The sequence below is a fragment of the Phodopus roborovskii genome, unplaced genomic scaffold (assembly GCF_943737965.1).
Source record: "Phodopus roborovskii unplaced genomic scaffold, PHOROB, whole genome shotgun sequence".
NCBI lineage: Eukaryota > Metazoa > Chordata > Mammalia > Rodentia > Cricetidae > Phodopus > Phodopus roborovskii.
Window position 1 is genome coordinate 28164592 of NW_026126416.1, and position 17895 is coordinate 28182486.

A 17895-nucleotide genomic window follows, 5' to 3' on the forward strand; every position below is an offset into this window, starting at 1 on the left:
GGAAGACTCAAGTTCTCATATGTGACTTTGCAGGGAGCTGAAAGACATAACCCTGGCACAGGCATAGAACAAAGCAGGCTGATCATGCAAACTAATTTGCAGGTCATTTGTTCAGAACTTTCAGTGTTGTTGAGCTCTCGCCTGCCTGTGGGAAGTGGTGATGTGAGGAAAACTTAGACCTTCACTCTTAAAAAACAAAACAAAACTGTGTTTCATCTCTGGGTTGAATGGAAACAGAAAAGGTAAAGATTATTGAGAAAAATTATCCCTGGCTGCTGACCCTTAATGTAAAGAGGCTCTCAGATAAAACCATTAGTCTATAGAATGGAAAAGGTTTAAGACCCTATCAGGTACATTTCATATGGGGTTAAGATGAACTTAATGGTGTTCTTCAAGTAGTACATTCGTCTAATTAACAGAAATGTTGATAAGCCATCCAACCTCTTCTACAAATCCTGAAAGGATTTTAAAACTAGGATGGCCTGGTGCTTACAAGTGCTTGGAAACAAACTGTTTCCTTTAATATAGTCAGGATTCAGTTAAATCCAACACATGCTGAAATCCTCTTATATGTAATTTATGGGGCTAGGCTGAGAGTGAGAGTTGGTTATGGCATATGTATGTATGTATACATACATACATATGTATACACACACACACGTTTCAGACTTAAAGAGCTGCATAGAAATGCAGTGAAAAGATCCTCAGGGAACAAGTGACGTGGTATATCTATGTGATAATTCTGTAAGAAGAGTCACTGTGGTTTAATAAAAGGAACTATAGCATCCTGAATTGGGAAAAACACAAAGAAAACTCCCTTCCAAATACAATGCAATACCAAGGATTCATGGGTCAAAATTCCAGATAAATATAATAATGCTCTGAAAGCTTAAACTAGGTCTGTATAATAGGTGTGAAGACTCGAATGTTCAGAAATGGACTACCTAGTAATATTTGACTATGTGGAGGATGATATGTTTAGCCAAATGTAAATTGGCAGGATGTTCCATGAGGTTGAGTTATGAAAGCATTTCAGTAGTCCACTGCTAAAGAAAACCATTAGCCTAATTTATGTTAATGTCTAACACTATATAGAAACTATCTATATATGAATCACTTTGTGACTGTGACAATAAAGTTATTGACATTCTAGACAGAAAGCAAAGATGAAACATCACTCAGCCTGCTCATAGCAGGGGACTATGATCACCTGCATCTGTTCAGGGAAGGGGCATATGAATAAAACAAACATGCCTGAAGCGAGATGCTGTCTAAAATACTGTTCCAGAAACTCAGAGAAAAGATGTCACAGGCCAACAAATATTTATTCTGGTAGAGTCCTGGTATTGTTAAAAACAGTATTCTTTCCCTAGTGCACGAACGGACTTTGAGTGCCTGTTTCCCATGGAGGGATACTCCCTTTGGCCTAGGCCCTACCCCAAATGACTTGACAGATTTTGATGATCCCTCATGGAAGGCCTCACCCTCCCTCAGGAGTGGATGGGAAATGGGATGGAGGGTTCTGTGGGGGGGGGGCATGGGAGGATAGGAGGGAGAGGGAACTGGGATCAATATGTAAAATAAGAAAAATATTAAATAAAAAATATTTTTAAAAAAGAAAGAAAGAAAATGAGCAAACACAGGAAAACACATGATCAAGTCAGAGGGCCCCAGCTTACAGAATCATTGTACTGCATTCACACAGAGCAAACACATGATCAAGTCAGAGGGCCCCAGCTTACAGAATCATTGTACTGCATTCACACAGCCACACTACTGCACTACTGTGCCCTCCCTTCTCCATTTATCTAGTTGTTTTTAACAGACAAATACTCAAGGCTCTGCTCCATCCACAGTTTTTTAGAAGAACTCATCCATCTCATAGCTTTACGTATTACTTCACTACTGATAGATGAAAAATTTGACTTCTTCTCTAAACTCTCCTGAACACCTGTTGCATGATATCTCCATTTGGCTGCCTTGCATCTCCTAACCCAAATGCTCAAAGTTAAAGTTTGGCTTCTGCCCATCACACCAGCCCCCGTGTCCTGAAGTTTCCCTCTCACAGCAAAGGACAACAGCATTGACCTCTGTGAACAACCAGAACTGTAGTAGTCATTCTTGACTTCTTTAATCCCGTGTCTCTGATGTATATCCCACAGCAAACACTACCATTGTTCATAAATTATCCGTGGGACGAGTTGTGTTCTCTGTCAGCTCCATCATCAACTCCCCTGTGCATCCATTGTTATTTTGTCCTTGGTTTTCCACACAAGCCTGTCTTCCCTCTGGTACTTTGTGTGTCAGCAAGAGCGATGTGAAGAGATTCATGTGATCACATCCTGTCCTGCTGAAGATGGAAGTGGCTTCCCTTTGTGCACATTAAAATAAAATAAAAAACCAAAGCCTTGCCCCCCTCCAAACTAGGGGCTCATATAGCCTAGTCTTTGAACTTTCACTTCTGCTCTATTTGTCTCATCTTCTTTTGTGTGCATGATTTTCAAAACTAGCACACACTGGAATGGGTTTCATTATAGCATTTCCATTCATCTACATCATTCGGTTAGGACCCATGCTTTCTGATGGTGGTTTTAGATCCCTGTGGCAGCCACACTGGGACCGGGTAGAGAAAGTGACACCTAACATTTTTCCTGGTGAGTTTCAGTGTGCAAATGCCTTTCTAGATTTTAAAAGGAGCATGTGGTACCCTGCGCTGGAGCCATTGTCTGTTTAAATTTTGAATTGTAGTCTCAATGTGGTTGCTGTGTAGATATTAAAAATATGAGCCAAGTGTTTATTCCAGTTGGTCAATGCACTTTGGGTTCTTTAAGGGGGCATCTTCTCTGGCCTCCCACAGCCATGGCGCTGCTGATTGTGTTGTGTTCTGCTGTATTCTTCCAGAGGATTTCAACAAGCTGTGCTCTGTCCCTCTGGTCATTCAGGGGAGACCAGATTACCCTCCCCCACCCATTGGCCCTCCACTTCAGCCTATTCCTCCCGGCTATACTCCTGGGTCTGTGATTCCAGTGCCTCGGCCACCACCAGAATACCCGTATCCATCTCCATCTCGGGAACCACCAAGTAAGAATTCAAAAAGCACCTTGTTATTTTTCCCTTGCATTAATCAAGTCATATTTTTGGTTTATGCCATGCCCATCATTAACTAATTTTTACCAATTGTTAGATAAAAAGTTTACATTGTTTTTGCATGTCTCTTAGTTTTCCCATTTTATAAATAAGAATGGGAGCCTTGTATATTCTGAAGATGAAAGTCCTTTCATTATGAGTATTTTCAGTTAAATGTGGGTATGGTATAGGAAAGTCTGAAATCTGATTCAGAGAGCAAATTAATGGCTGACGATGTATGAAATTATACTCTGGGTTATTTAGTGTACAAAGTAGTTACCTGGCAACACCTCCCTGGTATAGTTATCTCCCCAAACTGGAGGCTTGAGAGTGAGGAGGTGGGTGGAATGGGGAGAGGCAGGCAGAGAAGCCACTGGGCTACAGCACCTTTCCTGGGATCTGATGTGCTCTCTGAAGGCTGAACGAGACTGTACTCCAGTGGCTGGCCCACCCTTGGTGTTTCTTCCTTTAGGACTCGGTGTCTTGTTCACTAGTAGATTAAGAGCTGATGCCATAGATATGAATAATTTTAACGGGGCTCAATGCTATCCTTCTAGGGGTGTTGCCTTTCAACGTCACTGACTACTGTCAATTGGTTCGCTATCTCTGTCAAAATGGGCGCTGCATTCCAACCCCTGGCAGCTACCGGTGTGAGTGCAACAAGGGCTTCCAGCTGGATATCCGCGGAGAGTGCATAGGTATGCAATTGGTCCCTTGACTGACACTGAGAAACATTGCAGTTCTGTTATAATTGCCTTGTCTTGGTGCTCTGTTGCTGTGAAGAGACACCATGACCATGGCAGCTCTTATAGAAGAAGACATTTCCTTGGGGCTTGCTTATTTCAAAAGTTTAGTCCATTATCATCGTGGCAGAGAGCATGGTGGGACAGGCAAACATGGTGCTGGAGAGTAGTAGAGAGTTTTGCATCCAGATCTGAATGCAGAAAGAGAGAGGCACTGGGCCTTCCTTGAGCATTTGAAACCCCAAAGCCCACCCCCAGTGACACATTTCCTCCAAGGACACACCTCCTAATCCCTGTCAAGTAGCACCACTCCCTAATGACCAAGCCTTCAAATATATTTAAGCCTATGGAGGACATTCCTATTCAAATCACCATAGTGTGTATTAGTTTTCTGTTGCTGCTGTAACAGTTCACCCCCAACAGTGGCTCCAAAGAGTAGAACTATATTATCTTTGGCTTCCAAAGCTAGGTGTTGGTAGGGTGTGTCTTTAGAACCTCAGAGAGAGGATTTCCTGACCTTCTAGTATGACTCAGACTCTGGAGGCAAGTAGGGCCTATGAATCTTCCTCATCTAGTTGGCCAGGAGGGCAGTGGCTTCAGGAGCTCAACACAAGGACGATTGAACTGTTGAATCCAATAACACCCAGTTGGCATGTGCTCTTTTGTCTTAAAATAAGTTTGTTTTTTAGTTCTGTTCTTGTTTTCTCAAAACCTTTTGCTTCCTACTCATATGGTCACTGTGCTAGAAGTTATCCAAAGTGACACAGGAAAGGAAAGAGTGTCTGGCTCGAGGTCAGACTTGACTCTGTCCTCAAGAGACTTGAAGAGCAATAAGCTTCACTGAGCCTTAGTTCACTCATAAAGGACAATGTGACCTGTGGGGCCTGGTACTGAGTATGCAAACTCCTGTAGCACTTTGAGAAGGCTACCAAGACCACCTGGGCAGGTGATACATGAGAACCTCCCTTTAAACAGCCATCTAGCTCTTCGAGTATTGTCACATTTTTAATAGAACAGCAGGAGATGCTTAGATATGAGGCAGACGTTCTTTGTACTAAAAAAGAAAGAAAAAATAGAACCCACCTCTGAATTAAATGTTAGTCCCTTTGATTTTTTTTTTTTTTTTTTTTTTTTTTTTTTTTAAGTACTGGGAGTTGAACCTAGAGTCTCATGTGTGCCAAGCTAGTGCCTTGCCACTCAACAACATCACTATTGCTGTTTTCTTTTCACTGTTTATTTTTGAGACAGGGTCTTACTAAGTTGTCTAGACAAGCCTTGAATTTGCAATCCTCCTGCCTCAGACTCCTAGTAGCTGCAATAAAATCCCTGTGCTTTCATGTCTGTCTGTCTGTTTGATTTTCTTGGGCCAGACTCACAGGAGAAAAAAAAAATGTTTATTATCTCAAAGAATATTTATATTCTCTGAAAATGACATGTGAAAAGAAGGCAGGTGAACTGTTTAACTAGTCTTACAATGGGTAGAGGCATGATATACTGCAATAGGAAGGGAAAAATACTTTGATTATGCAATTCCCTTTCTTTTTTCAACTTTTGCTTTCTTGGGATAGGGTCCTACTACACAGCCTCAGTTGACCTGGAACTCACATGTAGGCCAGGCTGTCCTCAAACTCATAGAGATCCACCTCCCTCTGACTCCCAAATGTGGGGATTAAAGGCATGCACCACCATGGCTGGCTTTGCTATTATCTCACCTTAAAGGAAAAAAGTTTCATATTCATAAGAAACCTACAAAGCCTTAGAATTATAAGCTGTTAAAACTTTCACTAAGACATGCTGTATTTTACAGATGTTGATGAGTGTGAGAAAAACCCATGTACTGGTGGAGAATGTATCAACACCCAGGGCTCATACACCTGTCACTGCCGAGCTGGCTACCAGAGCACACTCACCAGGACTGAATGCAGAGGTAAGGAGCTCTTGGGGACTGGGAGACATCTGTCCCAAATGAAGGCAAGAAGCTAATCTTCCTACTCCTGCTACGTGTGTGTGTGCGTGCGTGCGTGCGTGTATATATGTGTGTGTGTGTGTGTGTGTGTGTGTGCGCGCGCACACGTGTGTACCTTATTCCAAATATCACTTCTCTGAGGATGTTGCTATCAAATCTGGCAAGCATTTAGATTATTTTAAAAGCTACCTTTGTGCCTGAGAGAATAACTTATTTTCACTTCTTTTGAGTTATTTCTGCTGGTTGTTCATCTTCTGTCTGGGAGGCAGGGGTTATGGTCACTCTGTGACAGAAACCAGGGAAAGCCTCTGGTAGAATTGTATATCATTAGTTTCTTCATAGAAAGGAGGATGCTGGGGCTCTGATGCTTGCAGAGGTCAGCAGCCAACAGCAACATCAAGTGAGGATTGCCTGAGATGACTCTCCAGTCCTTTCTCAGGCCCCCTGATTAGAGCCAGCATTTAGTGGGTCCCCCAGCTGTGTCTTTACATGCTAAAAATCTCAGAAGTATTGATGCAGTTGTCCCCACCTAAAGGTTGCCCTTCAGGCTGATTTCCTTTTTCTGGAATGTAAAAATTAAAAACAGTGTTTTGGAGAATTTTGGACATCAGTACTGTATTTAGATAATTTCTATTCCTCCTCTCCCTCCTCCAACTCCTCTTATGTCCCTCAAACCTCCTATCAAATTTGTCGCCTCTTCTTCCTTAGTTATTGTTTACACACACACACACACACACACACACACACAAAGCTTTGTGAGTCCATTTGGTGTTGCTCATATATAGATATAAATATAGATATATAGATATAGAGCTGACTGCTGGGATTGAATAATTCATCAGAAGCTTAGTCCCTGAAGAATACTGACTCCCCCTCTCTCAGCAGCCATTGTCTGTAGCTCTTCATGTAGAGGTGGGGTCTTGGTGAAATTTCCCTGTCTATGCTGGAATGTCACAGGTTTATTTTCTTTAATAATTTATTAAGATGTACAGTATGCTTTTGGTTAAATATCATTTATGCAGTGAGTTTATATGGTGGGAATGAATAAAATACAGTGCCTGCCCACCCTTTAAGAACTGAAAGCTTTATCCATGCATTCAGCATAGAATGACTGTGTCATTAACCCAGTAAAACTAGATGAAAATAAGTGAATCTTTGAATTTGCTCAGATTTGGAGAGATACTACCATTGCTGTGTTTAGGTACACTACCCCCAAATGTCAACTTTGAGCAGAAAACAAAAAACCTGGGAGCACAATATTTACACATAATTCTATTAACAGGCTACTATCTGAATTGTAAATCTGAACAGTTTGAATATTTAGTTGAGTTGAGAATCTTCTTAATGCTTTAGCTGTTAGTTAAAATGATTAGCATGTTAGTGGTATACTGAACATTTTTCAATAGAAGAAATCACTGTTCAGAGAATTTGCTGCTAAATAAACAAAGAGAAATGATTATTGAGAAGGGATTGGCTGGAGCAAGGGCCAGCCAGGCTAAATGCATGCCATACCCCTCAGCCTGAGGCCTGCTTAGAGATAAGGGTTTCTTCTACATGGTAGTAAACTCACCCTGAGTGTAAGAGCACACCTGTGGTGTTTGGAGGATAAGGGATCCAGAAGACTGCATTGGCTTAGAGAATGTGCTCAAGTTAAAGGGGAAGAAGAAATAAGACACAGTGGAAGGCACGTTAGAATAATAAACAGTACAGATTGCTGGAAGAGCACAGTATCCCCCATAGCATTCCATAGTGAGAAGGAAAGATGGAATATTGTTCTTGTTTATTTTAATCTCAAAAAAATTATAGAATGCCAAAATTGGTTCAAGAATATGTGGATTTTTACTATTTTTCTTTGTGGAGCAAGACGGATTTTAGTTAGCATTAAGAATAAAGGAGGTAAAAAAAGGAATCAGAGATTTTTGGCACAAAGATCAGACAGAAGAAAAGCCCAGACGGCTTCAACTAGTCCAATGGCTCATGGAGAAACCACTGTGGGATCAGCCTGGAAAGAAAGTGCGTAGGAGGGTCAACCACAGACACCATGCAGACGGTGGGCAGACAGGATAACTGGACAGACTGTAAATGCACATTCCTCTCTAGGGTGTGCAGGATGCTCACCCTCAGGCACTCAGGGCCTGCGCTCAACATGGATGGGTTGCTCTCATCCAATTCTGCCTGGTTCCATATCTTCTGGGAACAGGCATGGGAATGTTTGTAAGCTGCAGAGATAAGGATGTCTTATCCATCCTCTTTGATGTTCATTCATCCTTTTGTAGTTCTTAGGACAGAAGGACCAGCTCCAGGCTACCCTGTTGTCTGTTAGGGGTGGACTTTCAATCATTAAATTAGAGATCAGGCACAGGTCATTTGAGTTTATGTCATTTTGAAAACATTTCTAAGTTCTATTATGATTATTATAATTATTAAATGAGGAAGGAGGCAACCCACATAGGACCAATGCTTTGTTGGGTAGGCAGAATAGTCATAAAGTTTAGACTTAGTTATATGTATACTCATGAAATTATACTCAGACCAGAATTGCCGTGAGGCAGGTGGCCATCTTGTAGTTATGTAGAGGACTGTTAGGAGGAATTGAGCAATTTCTCAAAAAAAAAAATAGTATTTTCTGTTATTATGTTTCATATTGGTATAAGATTTCCCTTTAATCGATGTTAAAAATGATATCAGCCAAATTTTGATATAAACAGTCCTGTGTACCCCTCAATAGATCACCTAGAAAGAATGGTGAGAACTCTATTTTCTTCACACAGTTGAAGTCTTAATAAAAAGTAAGAATGAATGGGATCATGTAAAGATTTTCTCTGTCTCATGTCTTTCTGATACTGATGATCTCACATACCCTATTGTTTGGCATGGCATGTACGGTGATGGATATTATCAGATAATTGAAATCCAAGATTAAGGCCGTAAGTTTGGAAAGAGAGGGAGAAAGGAAATAATTGCAAATCCTCCGAATCAATGTCATCCTTTTTTCATTTTACCCTCAGACATTGATGAGTGTCTGCAGAATGGCCGCATCTGCAACAATGGGCGCTGCATCAACACGGACGGCAGCTTCCACTGCGTGTGTAATGCAGGGTTCCACGTGACTCGGGATGGAAAGAACTGTGAAGGTAATGGTGGCAGCATAAGGTGGCTCCTGTCCCAGTGCAGCTTCAGCATCGGGAGCCTTGAACAAGACGGAGCCGGGTGCTGTGTGAAAGGTCAAACTGTAAAATGTTTTTCACATATTCCTGTCTGGAAGGCAAGCCTAAGTTTTCACATGGTCATGCCACAATCACATTTGTGTGTGTCAAAAGCATTTACACACACTAGCAGCAGTGAGTTCTTGGAGCTAGCTACCTGGTGGTGAAGCGTTTGTAGAATGTACCATTCCTTCCTATTTTTATGCAATCAAAATTTGTCTATGGTGTAGGTTTATACAGTAACAACAAACAAGTCAAAACAGCAACGAAACCGCATTGAAACCCATACCTTTTATTGTCACTTGTAATCCTTGTACCTTGTACCTTGTAATCCTTATTACCTAGTAATAAGACCCATGAGTGGATTGCTTTGAGAGAAACGTGGATGTGGACAGCCAGCCTTCCATATTGACTTCAGAACTCATCATGTGAGCAGCTTTCCCTTGTGAAGTAAATGTGACAGCTGTAGCTGAGTTTCCACTTTGTGGCCTTTAGCAATGAGTAAAGAGAACTCCTTATCATGTCCTCCAACTCCTTTAGGAAAGAGCCCAAGAATCTGTTAATACGTTGAAAGAATTTCAAAATTGTTCTTAGGAACATGTTTGGCGGAATATTATCTTGCTGATTCAATCCCCAGACTTAATGCCAAAATTCCCAGTTAGGGTAAAAAAAATCTATTTTTTAAATAAAAGAAATAAAGAAAAATCATAAATTGCTTTAGTCTGACTAAAAGCCTGTAAATGAAAACAGGTCATGTTGAGATGTGTGAGCCTCCTGGGATAGTTTCAATAGCTCCCAGACCAGCATGCCCAGGAAATTAAGAACTGTCTCTATGATCAAAGGGATCTACATATTAGTAGGCTCAGTTGGATGCCATAGCCGAGTCTAGCACTTACTAAATCCATCTCTGCAATGTATACTTCAAATGTATTTTCCCCTCCACCAACCCCTCCCAGATCCTCGCCTCCCTACCCACCCAACTTCATATTATTTCTCTCCAGTCTTCCACTTTTGAAAAGAACCAGGATTTAGACTAAATACATTTCCATCCCCATTAACCTTCGTTTTATTTTCAGTTTGTAGGAACTAAGTCTGAACTAACTAAGCTCACTCAGCTGTTAGCACTCCTTTTAGTTTGTTTTAGTTTGTGGATAGTGATCCCCGAAAGATCCCACTGAGTCAACCTGAACTTGAGACGCCTGTTTCACGTGCCTTGTAGTCTCTTTGAATTTATTATCCAAGTGAAAATTAGCACCAGGTTTTAATAACAGAAAAAGAAAGAAAGAAAGAAATCTGAAAAGCCAGAATTATATTCATCCAGGCACCTTTCCTTGCCTGATGAAGAGAACATGTGTCTCTGTTTCCAGATATGGATGAGTGCAGCATAAGGAACATGTGCCTGAATGGAATGTGCATCAACGAAGATGGCAGTTTCAAGTGCATTTGCAAACCTGGGTTCCAGCTGGCATCAGACGGCCGCTACTGCAAAGGTGCATGCTAGGAAACCCTCAAGTGTGGTCTCTCTGCCTCCTTTTTTCTTCTCTCTATACATTTCTTGAAAATTCTTCCCATGTTGAGTGTCTCGGGTTCTGATTTGGAAACCTGACTGATATTCCTTCTTATGTTCAGCCATCCAGACAGCTACAGTTAATGAAACAAGGCTAGTCTTATTTCAGGAAGGTACTTGGGTTCTTCTCTACAGAGCCTGGAATCAGCTGAGGTATAGCAATTTAAGGAGCTGACTGGTCCTTCTGTTCCAGTGGATCTGACGCTCCTTCTGATCTGAGTTCTGCCTTTCCCTTCCAGCTGTGGAATAAGGACAGTGGGGACATGGGGTGGGGACCTTCTTGATCATTACCTTTGGCCACTCATCACATCTTTCCTTGGGGGAAAATGCTGACTTATTTATGTTGCTGTATTCCTTCCTGTTTCATCTAGCTATTGTTAGAAACAAGAACAAGGAGTTTAGGCTTTACCCCATTACATAAGCAAAAGAAGGACAAAGCAGCAGAACTAAACCAGGAATCATGGTTTTGAAATCATAGCTTTTGAAATAAATCTCATTGCTTCTAATATCAGAAGCAAAACTTGGGCGTTCCATTTATGATATGGGGTACTAGCAAGGGTTGTTGGCAACAAATTTGTTCCTATCTCCTGTTATAGGGAGTCAGGGTTGGCTCACTGTTGTATGTAAGTGCAAGATATGAACTAAAGGATCTGACATGGGGGAGAACGGTTCCAGACAACAGAAGCATTCTATAACAAGATAGTGACATGCTGTGCAAACTAAATGCTGTACTGCGAGAAAGAAAGGGAGATGGTATGATTGCTGACATATCTGAAATGCCAAGGTCTGGTGACCCACGTGACAGCCTCTTGGCATTAAATCATGCATGCTATTTCTGAGGACATTATGACATCGAAGATAAGTGGAGGAGGCTCCAAAGCCATTGATAGTTGCGGAAACTGTGTCTTCTCCGTAAGTTGATTGCTGAAGAACTGATCATTGCTCTGCTTCACATGGACTTAGCATTCTGGAGAGAGGGAAGGAGGAAGAGAGTGGAAGAGAAGAGGAGAGAGATCCATTCATATTATTGTCCCCATCTTTCCCCCCCCCCTCGTATATAGAGCTCAGATAAACACACTTAGGAGGGAAAGGGAAACAGCCATCATATGCTGCTTTTTACTTACCTCATGTTTGCCTTGTTGCTGGGGAATGACATTGTCTCTTCATCCATCATCCTGAGCCCACAAACTTGTGACTGCTGAAAGCCTTGTCAACAGAGCCTCTGCCGACTGAGGGACTTTATATCCCACTGGGGAGCCTCCAGGCTACTTTTCAGAATGTACTCTCCACTGTTGTACTGTAGAGCTCTGACTGAACAAAAAGATGCCTGAAACAAATGAACCAATCTGAGTTCTCGTTCTTAAATATAACTGCTGTCTTAAATACAATCTGAACAGGAAATCTTGGACCATCAGAATGTGTTTTGTGCCAAGCAATACAAGCTAAATAAAACCCAGAGGTGCTTCACTCTCGATTTGCCTCAACTTAAGGTCAGAAGAAAGGAAATAGTCACCTACTCTAGTTGGATATTGTAAAAGGGTTATTAGAAAGTGACTTGTTTCTAAGCATCTTTGTTTTCCAAAACTCAGTTAGGGTACCTTTTCCACTTGGTCATATTAGTGGGTGGGGGAAATCTCTACTACTGCTAACATGGATCTAGTGACATCTTTTCCAGTACTTAAGGACACACACAATACTAAAACTAGTTAACAGTGCTTAGAAAGACTTTACTGGGTCTCAGTGGCTTTGAGTGTTGTACTGACAAAGGGCTGTTGTCAGTCATCCTGTAATCCTGTCTTCTCACTGTGGTGCTCCTTTGGGGATTTAATGTCTGCCTCTTCCTAATTGTCCCAGAGGGGCCAGGCAAGGCTAATACAGCAGGGATGCCAGCCTAGGTGTTACCTATAGAAAGGAAAATCTTTTCCACCTCATTCGAAGATGCAGCTTATAATCAAACTAGATTTCTGGCATGGCCGCAGTGGGATACGCTCTAGATTCCTTTGCCTTCTATTGGTCATTTTCCTTCCTCCACCAATTCTGTCTGGTGTTGTGTTTTTATTTTTGCTAGAAAGCATTTTGGGGGGATTCTATTAAGATGGCTTTTAATAGAAAACTAGCAAGTGCAATTGATTTCTTCATTTCCTATCTCTGGAAAAAACACGGAGCAAGCATCCCACTAACATGCTGCTGTGGCCATTTGGGTATCATTTTCCACAGCATCACGTTCCAGTTTCATCACAGTGAATTGTTCAATGGTATTAAAGAAATGCCTCTTTCCACTACAGATATCAATGAATGTGAAACCCCTGGGATCTGCATGAACGGGCGCTGTGTGAACACTGACGGCTCCTACAGATGCGAGTGCTTTCCTGGACTAGCTGTGGGTCTGGATGGGCGTGTGTGTGTTGGTAAGAAAAAGCCATAACTTGATTTGTGACAAATACTACGATAATCAGCAGTGCATATCAATAGCTAATGTATCCTATTCTAGCAGATAAGATACGATGATTTATTTTTGTATAACAATAACAAATTCAGATCTCTTCTTGTATAATTTTGATGCCAGTGTTAGGAATAGAAAGATAAGGTTAAATAAAGGAAAGGTCATCCTTACCCTTTCTTCCCTCTTTTCTGCCTTGAATATATAACTGTCTTCAATTTTCCTACCACCTTCCTCTGTGGATAATGGTCTTTGGAACTGAATTGTATAGCTACACCATTTCATGGTGTACATTTTAATGGAGAATTAAATGTCCAAAGGAAGGGCATGAGGCCATGCCACGGAAACATGGATAATTCAGAAGCATGCAATAATAGTTTTATGCGGCTTTGAGATTTGTTAAATAAGAAGACTTTTATCCAAATTATTTTTTTAAAGATACTCAGTTAGCCCTTTGAATTAGGAAAGGATTGGATAAAGTGGGAAATTCCTTCTTTAGAGATAAAGATAACACAGTTTAGTTGACCAACATCTGCAGGTTTATATAATGAACCTTTTACAGATTAAACTTTCTCCTTTTTGGAACGCAAACCCAATTTAGTCATTCAATAACTGCATGTTTATTTTTGAGTAAGCCACATTTCTAATAAAGGTCTTATTTATCATGGTGTGAGATCCAACCTTCATGCAGTGTTTACAAAGGGCCTGCTCTGTGCTTGCCCAAGGAAGACAAAAATGAATGAAAACTAGTCCCAGCACTTAAGGGCCTCACCGTTTGCTCATTTATGAGAGCTGGAGGACACTGGTTGACTCTGGTCATTGGTCCTCATTGCTCGGAAGCTAATGTGTGTTTGGAGTTCTGCTTTATTTTTGTTTTCTCACTGTTGAGTTCTGAGAACACAGACATCCTCTGTGAATTAGAACAGGCACAATAGAGAAATAAAGGCAGCTTTATTTCTTGTCTGTAAAGTGGCAGTGTGATGACAAGCACTCCCTTCTGTTTAGACACACACATGAGGAGCACATGCTACGGGGGATACCGGAGAGGCCAGTGTGTGAAGCCTTTGTTTGGTGCAGTTACCAAATCCGAATGCTGTTGTGCCAGCACTGAGTATGCATTTGGGGAACCATGCCAGCCGTGTCCCGCACAGAATTCAGGTAAGTGCTATCATGGAGGTGCCCTCATACTGCCAGCTTTCCGCCACCATCCATGATCTTTGCTTTCACAGATCTCACTGGAAAAAGGCCGTGTTATGTTTTCAGGGGTATCTTGTATACCCTGCTGGGATCTTTGCAGTGGCTAGTCAGTTTTTCTCCCTGTCCTGGCAATCTTTGTCATAGACAGCCTCTGTAAAGACCCCACCTTCGTGCTGGTCAAACTCGCTGGAACACATGTAGTTTCAGAGTGCTTGCCTTTAGCAGGAGCTATGATATAAGCAGTATTTTACACCGTGTAAATAACTTTCAGATGACCTGAATATTTCCAGCAGCTCCCCAGAAAGCCATCCCACATGTTGATTTTGGTGTCCTTTTCTTAAATGGCTTTATTCAACCTTAGGGAAACTCTTTGTCTGCAGATGAGGGGCACACACAGTGCAAAGGCAACCAGGAGATGAGTGCAAGTTCTGCTCCCTAAATCACAGGCAGAGGATCCGAGGGATTAGTATTTGTGTGTATTTTTGCTCATTTAAATATTTGAGAAGGCTGGCATTAATAAATATAATTATGAAATGGTATTATATACGGACAATGAAGTCTCAATATTCTCACCCATAAAATAATATTTCACTAGAGGAAATAAATTTCACTAGAGGAACAAGACAGTCCTATGCAGATTATTTATGTTCATAAAGAAAAAGTATTTTATTGAAATATCTCATGCAGTCTCCCATATGCAAATTGTGTGAGTGTGTGTGTGTGTGTGTGTGTGTGTAGGGGGAGAGAGAGAGAGAGAGGAAAGAGAGAGTAATGGAGTATATGTGACATGAAACCTGAAATGAGGACTTTGAGAAAGAAGAGGACCACAGAGAGAGGGAAGGATGCTGAAGGAGTAGAACTGACACACGTTTAGGAAGAAAAAACAGGTTTATTGAGATGAAGATGGTAGATTTTTACTATGTGAATATGATCTCAAGGTAGCTTGGTAATTTACTTCAGTTACTTCACCTCTTTCCTAAGTAAAATTCATTAAAAATTATCCCAAGGGTGATTTCCAAAGATTCATATAAATAAAAATAATCTTTAAAATTACAGTGTTCAAAATTAAATATCCTAAGAAGCTAGTTAAAGGGAGGAATTCAAGGAGATGAGGAGCACTACTCAAAGTACTGCTTTGGGTGGTCACTTTACCCAGTGAATAATACAAGGATTATTTGTATGTGTGTCATCAAAAATCAGTTAAATACACATTTAATACACTTCAATTACATATAAGTATTCATTCAAACACAATGGTTGCACAGAACTCTATACTTAGCAGTCTTTGGCTGCACTAATTTTTCAAAGTACTTTATCATAGACTTTGTGTTTATGAAACAGATGTGTGTCAAAGCCAGAAAAGGTGATAGGGCTTCCACCGGTGAGTGGAAACAGCACACACAGTTCTTTAACTTTTTTCCCTCTGGACGAAGAGCATGTCCAAAGAATGTTGTACTCAGGGAAATGACCTAGGATTAGTAGGTGGTCACCAAAGAAACCCAGTGTCTTTAAGCAGGAAAGCTTAGTGGAAGCTACACAGGAAACCCACAGCTTCTAACTTCCGGGTTATATTTATGCTTTTGAGTCTGAGGGAATTTATGTGGAAAGGATTCACATGGGGAAGTTCTTCTACCACATCAGTGAACGAGTGTCAAGTCAGGAAAGATACTCAGGTAGGATCCCCCTCATTTCAGGATGGGGCGATTTAACAAGTACTGACAATTCCTACAAGCTTTAGTCAGCTGAGGAAGAAATTGCAAGTGCTCACATTTCCAAAGTCATCTGTGTGCTGTGCAAGTCAAGTGGGGTGTGCGACGCCGCATCACTGGCTCCTGACATGATTTGTGTGGCTCGGCAAGCCCTCTTGCCTCCTCAGCCTTCAAGCACTTTCCTCTCTCAGAAAGCAGTTAAACCGTATGAGTGCATCTGCGGGGCGTTTTCATGTGCCTGCCATGCTGCCTTCGTGTGGCAGTACGCTGGGGTAGCACAGAAAATGGTTATGAAGAGTGTGAACTGCCTAAATTTCTGTTGTCTCACTAAAGCTAGAGAACTACAGCATGGAATGAGGATGAGTACCCAGAGGGAGGGATCTGCTACTAGCCACATATATAAGTTAGCATTCAGGTCCCTTAATACACCGAGCCGTCAGTTGCAAACATAGTGGCCGCACTATGCCTCTGTTTGGGCCAGTGGTCAGCTAATCTAAATTAGCCTGGAGAACACTCTCTGGAGAACGGCTGTGGTTTGTTTTCCTGCTTTATTTATTATTCACTAAGTTTCGTGACCATCTTAATAGCTGAGAATGTGAAATGATAACAAAGGTATGTTTTTGTTGTCATCTTTCGATCCCTGGTTTTTAAATACACGGTAGCTGACGTGGTCCTCCTTGTTCCTTTTCAGCATCCCTTTAAATGCTTTTTGTAAAAAACTGAAGAGTTTACTGCTTTTCTCAAGTTACCATTTGTTACAATATACACACTTTGAAGGATTCATTTTTAATGCTGCTTTGTTTTTGTTTCTTCGGTTGAGTGTGTGTGTGTGTGTGTGTGTGTGTGTGTGTGTGTGTGTGTGTGTGTGTGTGATGTGTGTGCTGTTTTGATTTTTGAGACAGGGTCTCACTATGTAACCCTGGCTGTCCTGGAACTTACTGTGTAGACCAGGCTGTCTTCTAGCTTATAGAGATTCTCCTACCTCTGCTTCTCGAGTGTTGGGTTTAAAGGCATGTGCCGCCATGCCTGGCTGAAAGGTTCATTTTAATTTTATGTTTTCAGAACTCATTAGTATCTAGTACCATCAGAAATGCAGCAAGTGTTTGCTCCCTCTGTTAAAATCCCTTTCCCCATGTGCAGTTCTCCTGAACACAGACCCTTGTGACTCCGACTGTGGCTGCCAGAAACCATGGGCAGGCAAAGTTCTTTGTTTGCCCTCCTCCTTGTGTAAAGTGTGATCCCAGCTTGCAGTTTTCATCATTCACCATTTCATCCCTCTGAATGTTGTTAGAGTTGTATATAAAACTTGATAAAATTAGAAGCGCTAGAAAGCTGATCGTGTCACAAGTTTGGGGAGCCATTCTGCACAGGTCAGTTTACCAAGAGAGATCGCATGGTTTTTAACACTTTATCAAACGTTTTCCTGTGGATTCACCATGGAAAATGAACAAATCCCAATGATCCAGAAAGTACTTTTGCATATGACATTAGATGCTCTGCTGTGTCCTCATGAGGAGAGCCCAGGGCATCTGCTGAGAACTGAGGAAATGTGAGAACTTGATTGTCCTGGGAAACCAGCTAGAACTGAGAAACAGAACTATTCCTAGGATGGCAGGGAAAAGTTTTATTAACAGCTAAGAGACCACATTTTAACAGGCATGTTTCACTGTGTGTGCAAAGTGTTCCCTGGTGAACAAATTGAGTTGTAGGAAAAAAAAAACACCTTTTCCAAAAGTGCTTTGCCCAAGAAATTACTATGACTTCCTGGTATCCTTCAAAGTCAGTTTCCCTTCAAATGAAAGCCAGGTATAAAGGTGACCGACCCCAGGGGACACCACCCCCTTCTGTTACCACTCTAGCTCGGTTCTCTTGGCTTTGGAGGAAATTATGTGTGTGAGCCAATGGCAGAATTGACTTGTTCTGCAAACAAGGGACTCATTT

The 17895-nt window shown here is 41.4% G+C and overlaps 1 protein-coding gene across 1 annotated transcript in view; it reads left to right on the forward strand.

The window, feature by feature from the left end:
* Fbn1 (fibrillin 1) overlaps window positions 1–17895 on the forward strand; it is a 198475-nt gene that overhangs the window by 103012 nt on the left and 77568 nt on the right. Inside the window, exons 10-16 of the mRNA XM_051183504.1 lie at window positions 2902–3081; window positions 3684–3824; window positions 5677–5796; window positions 8844–8969; window positions 10409–10531; window positions 12894–13016; window positions 14054–14206. Coding sequence (XP_051039461.1) covers window positions 2902–3081; window positions 3684–3824; window positions 5677–5796; window positions 8844–8969; window positions 10409–10531; window positions 12894–13016; window positions 14054–14206 — 966 coding nt within the window. The remainder of the gene's footprint in view (window positions 1–2901; window positions 3082–3683; window positions 3825–5676; window positions 5797–8843; window positions 8970–10408; window positions 10532–12893; window positions 13017–14053; window positions 14207–17895) is intronic.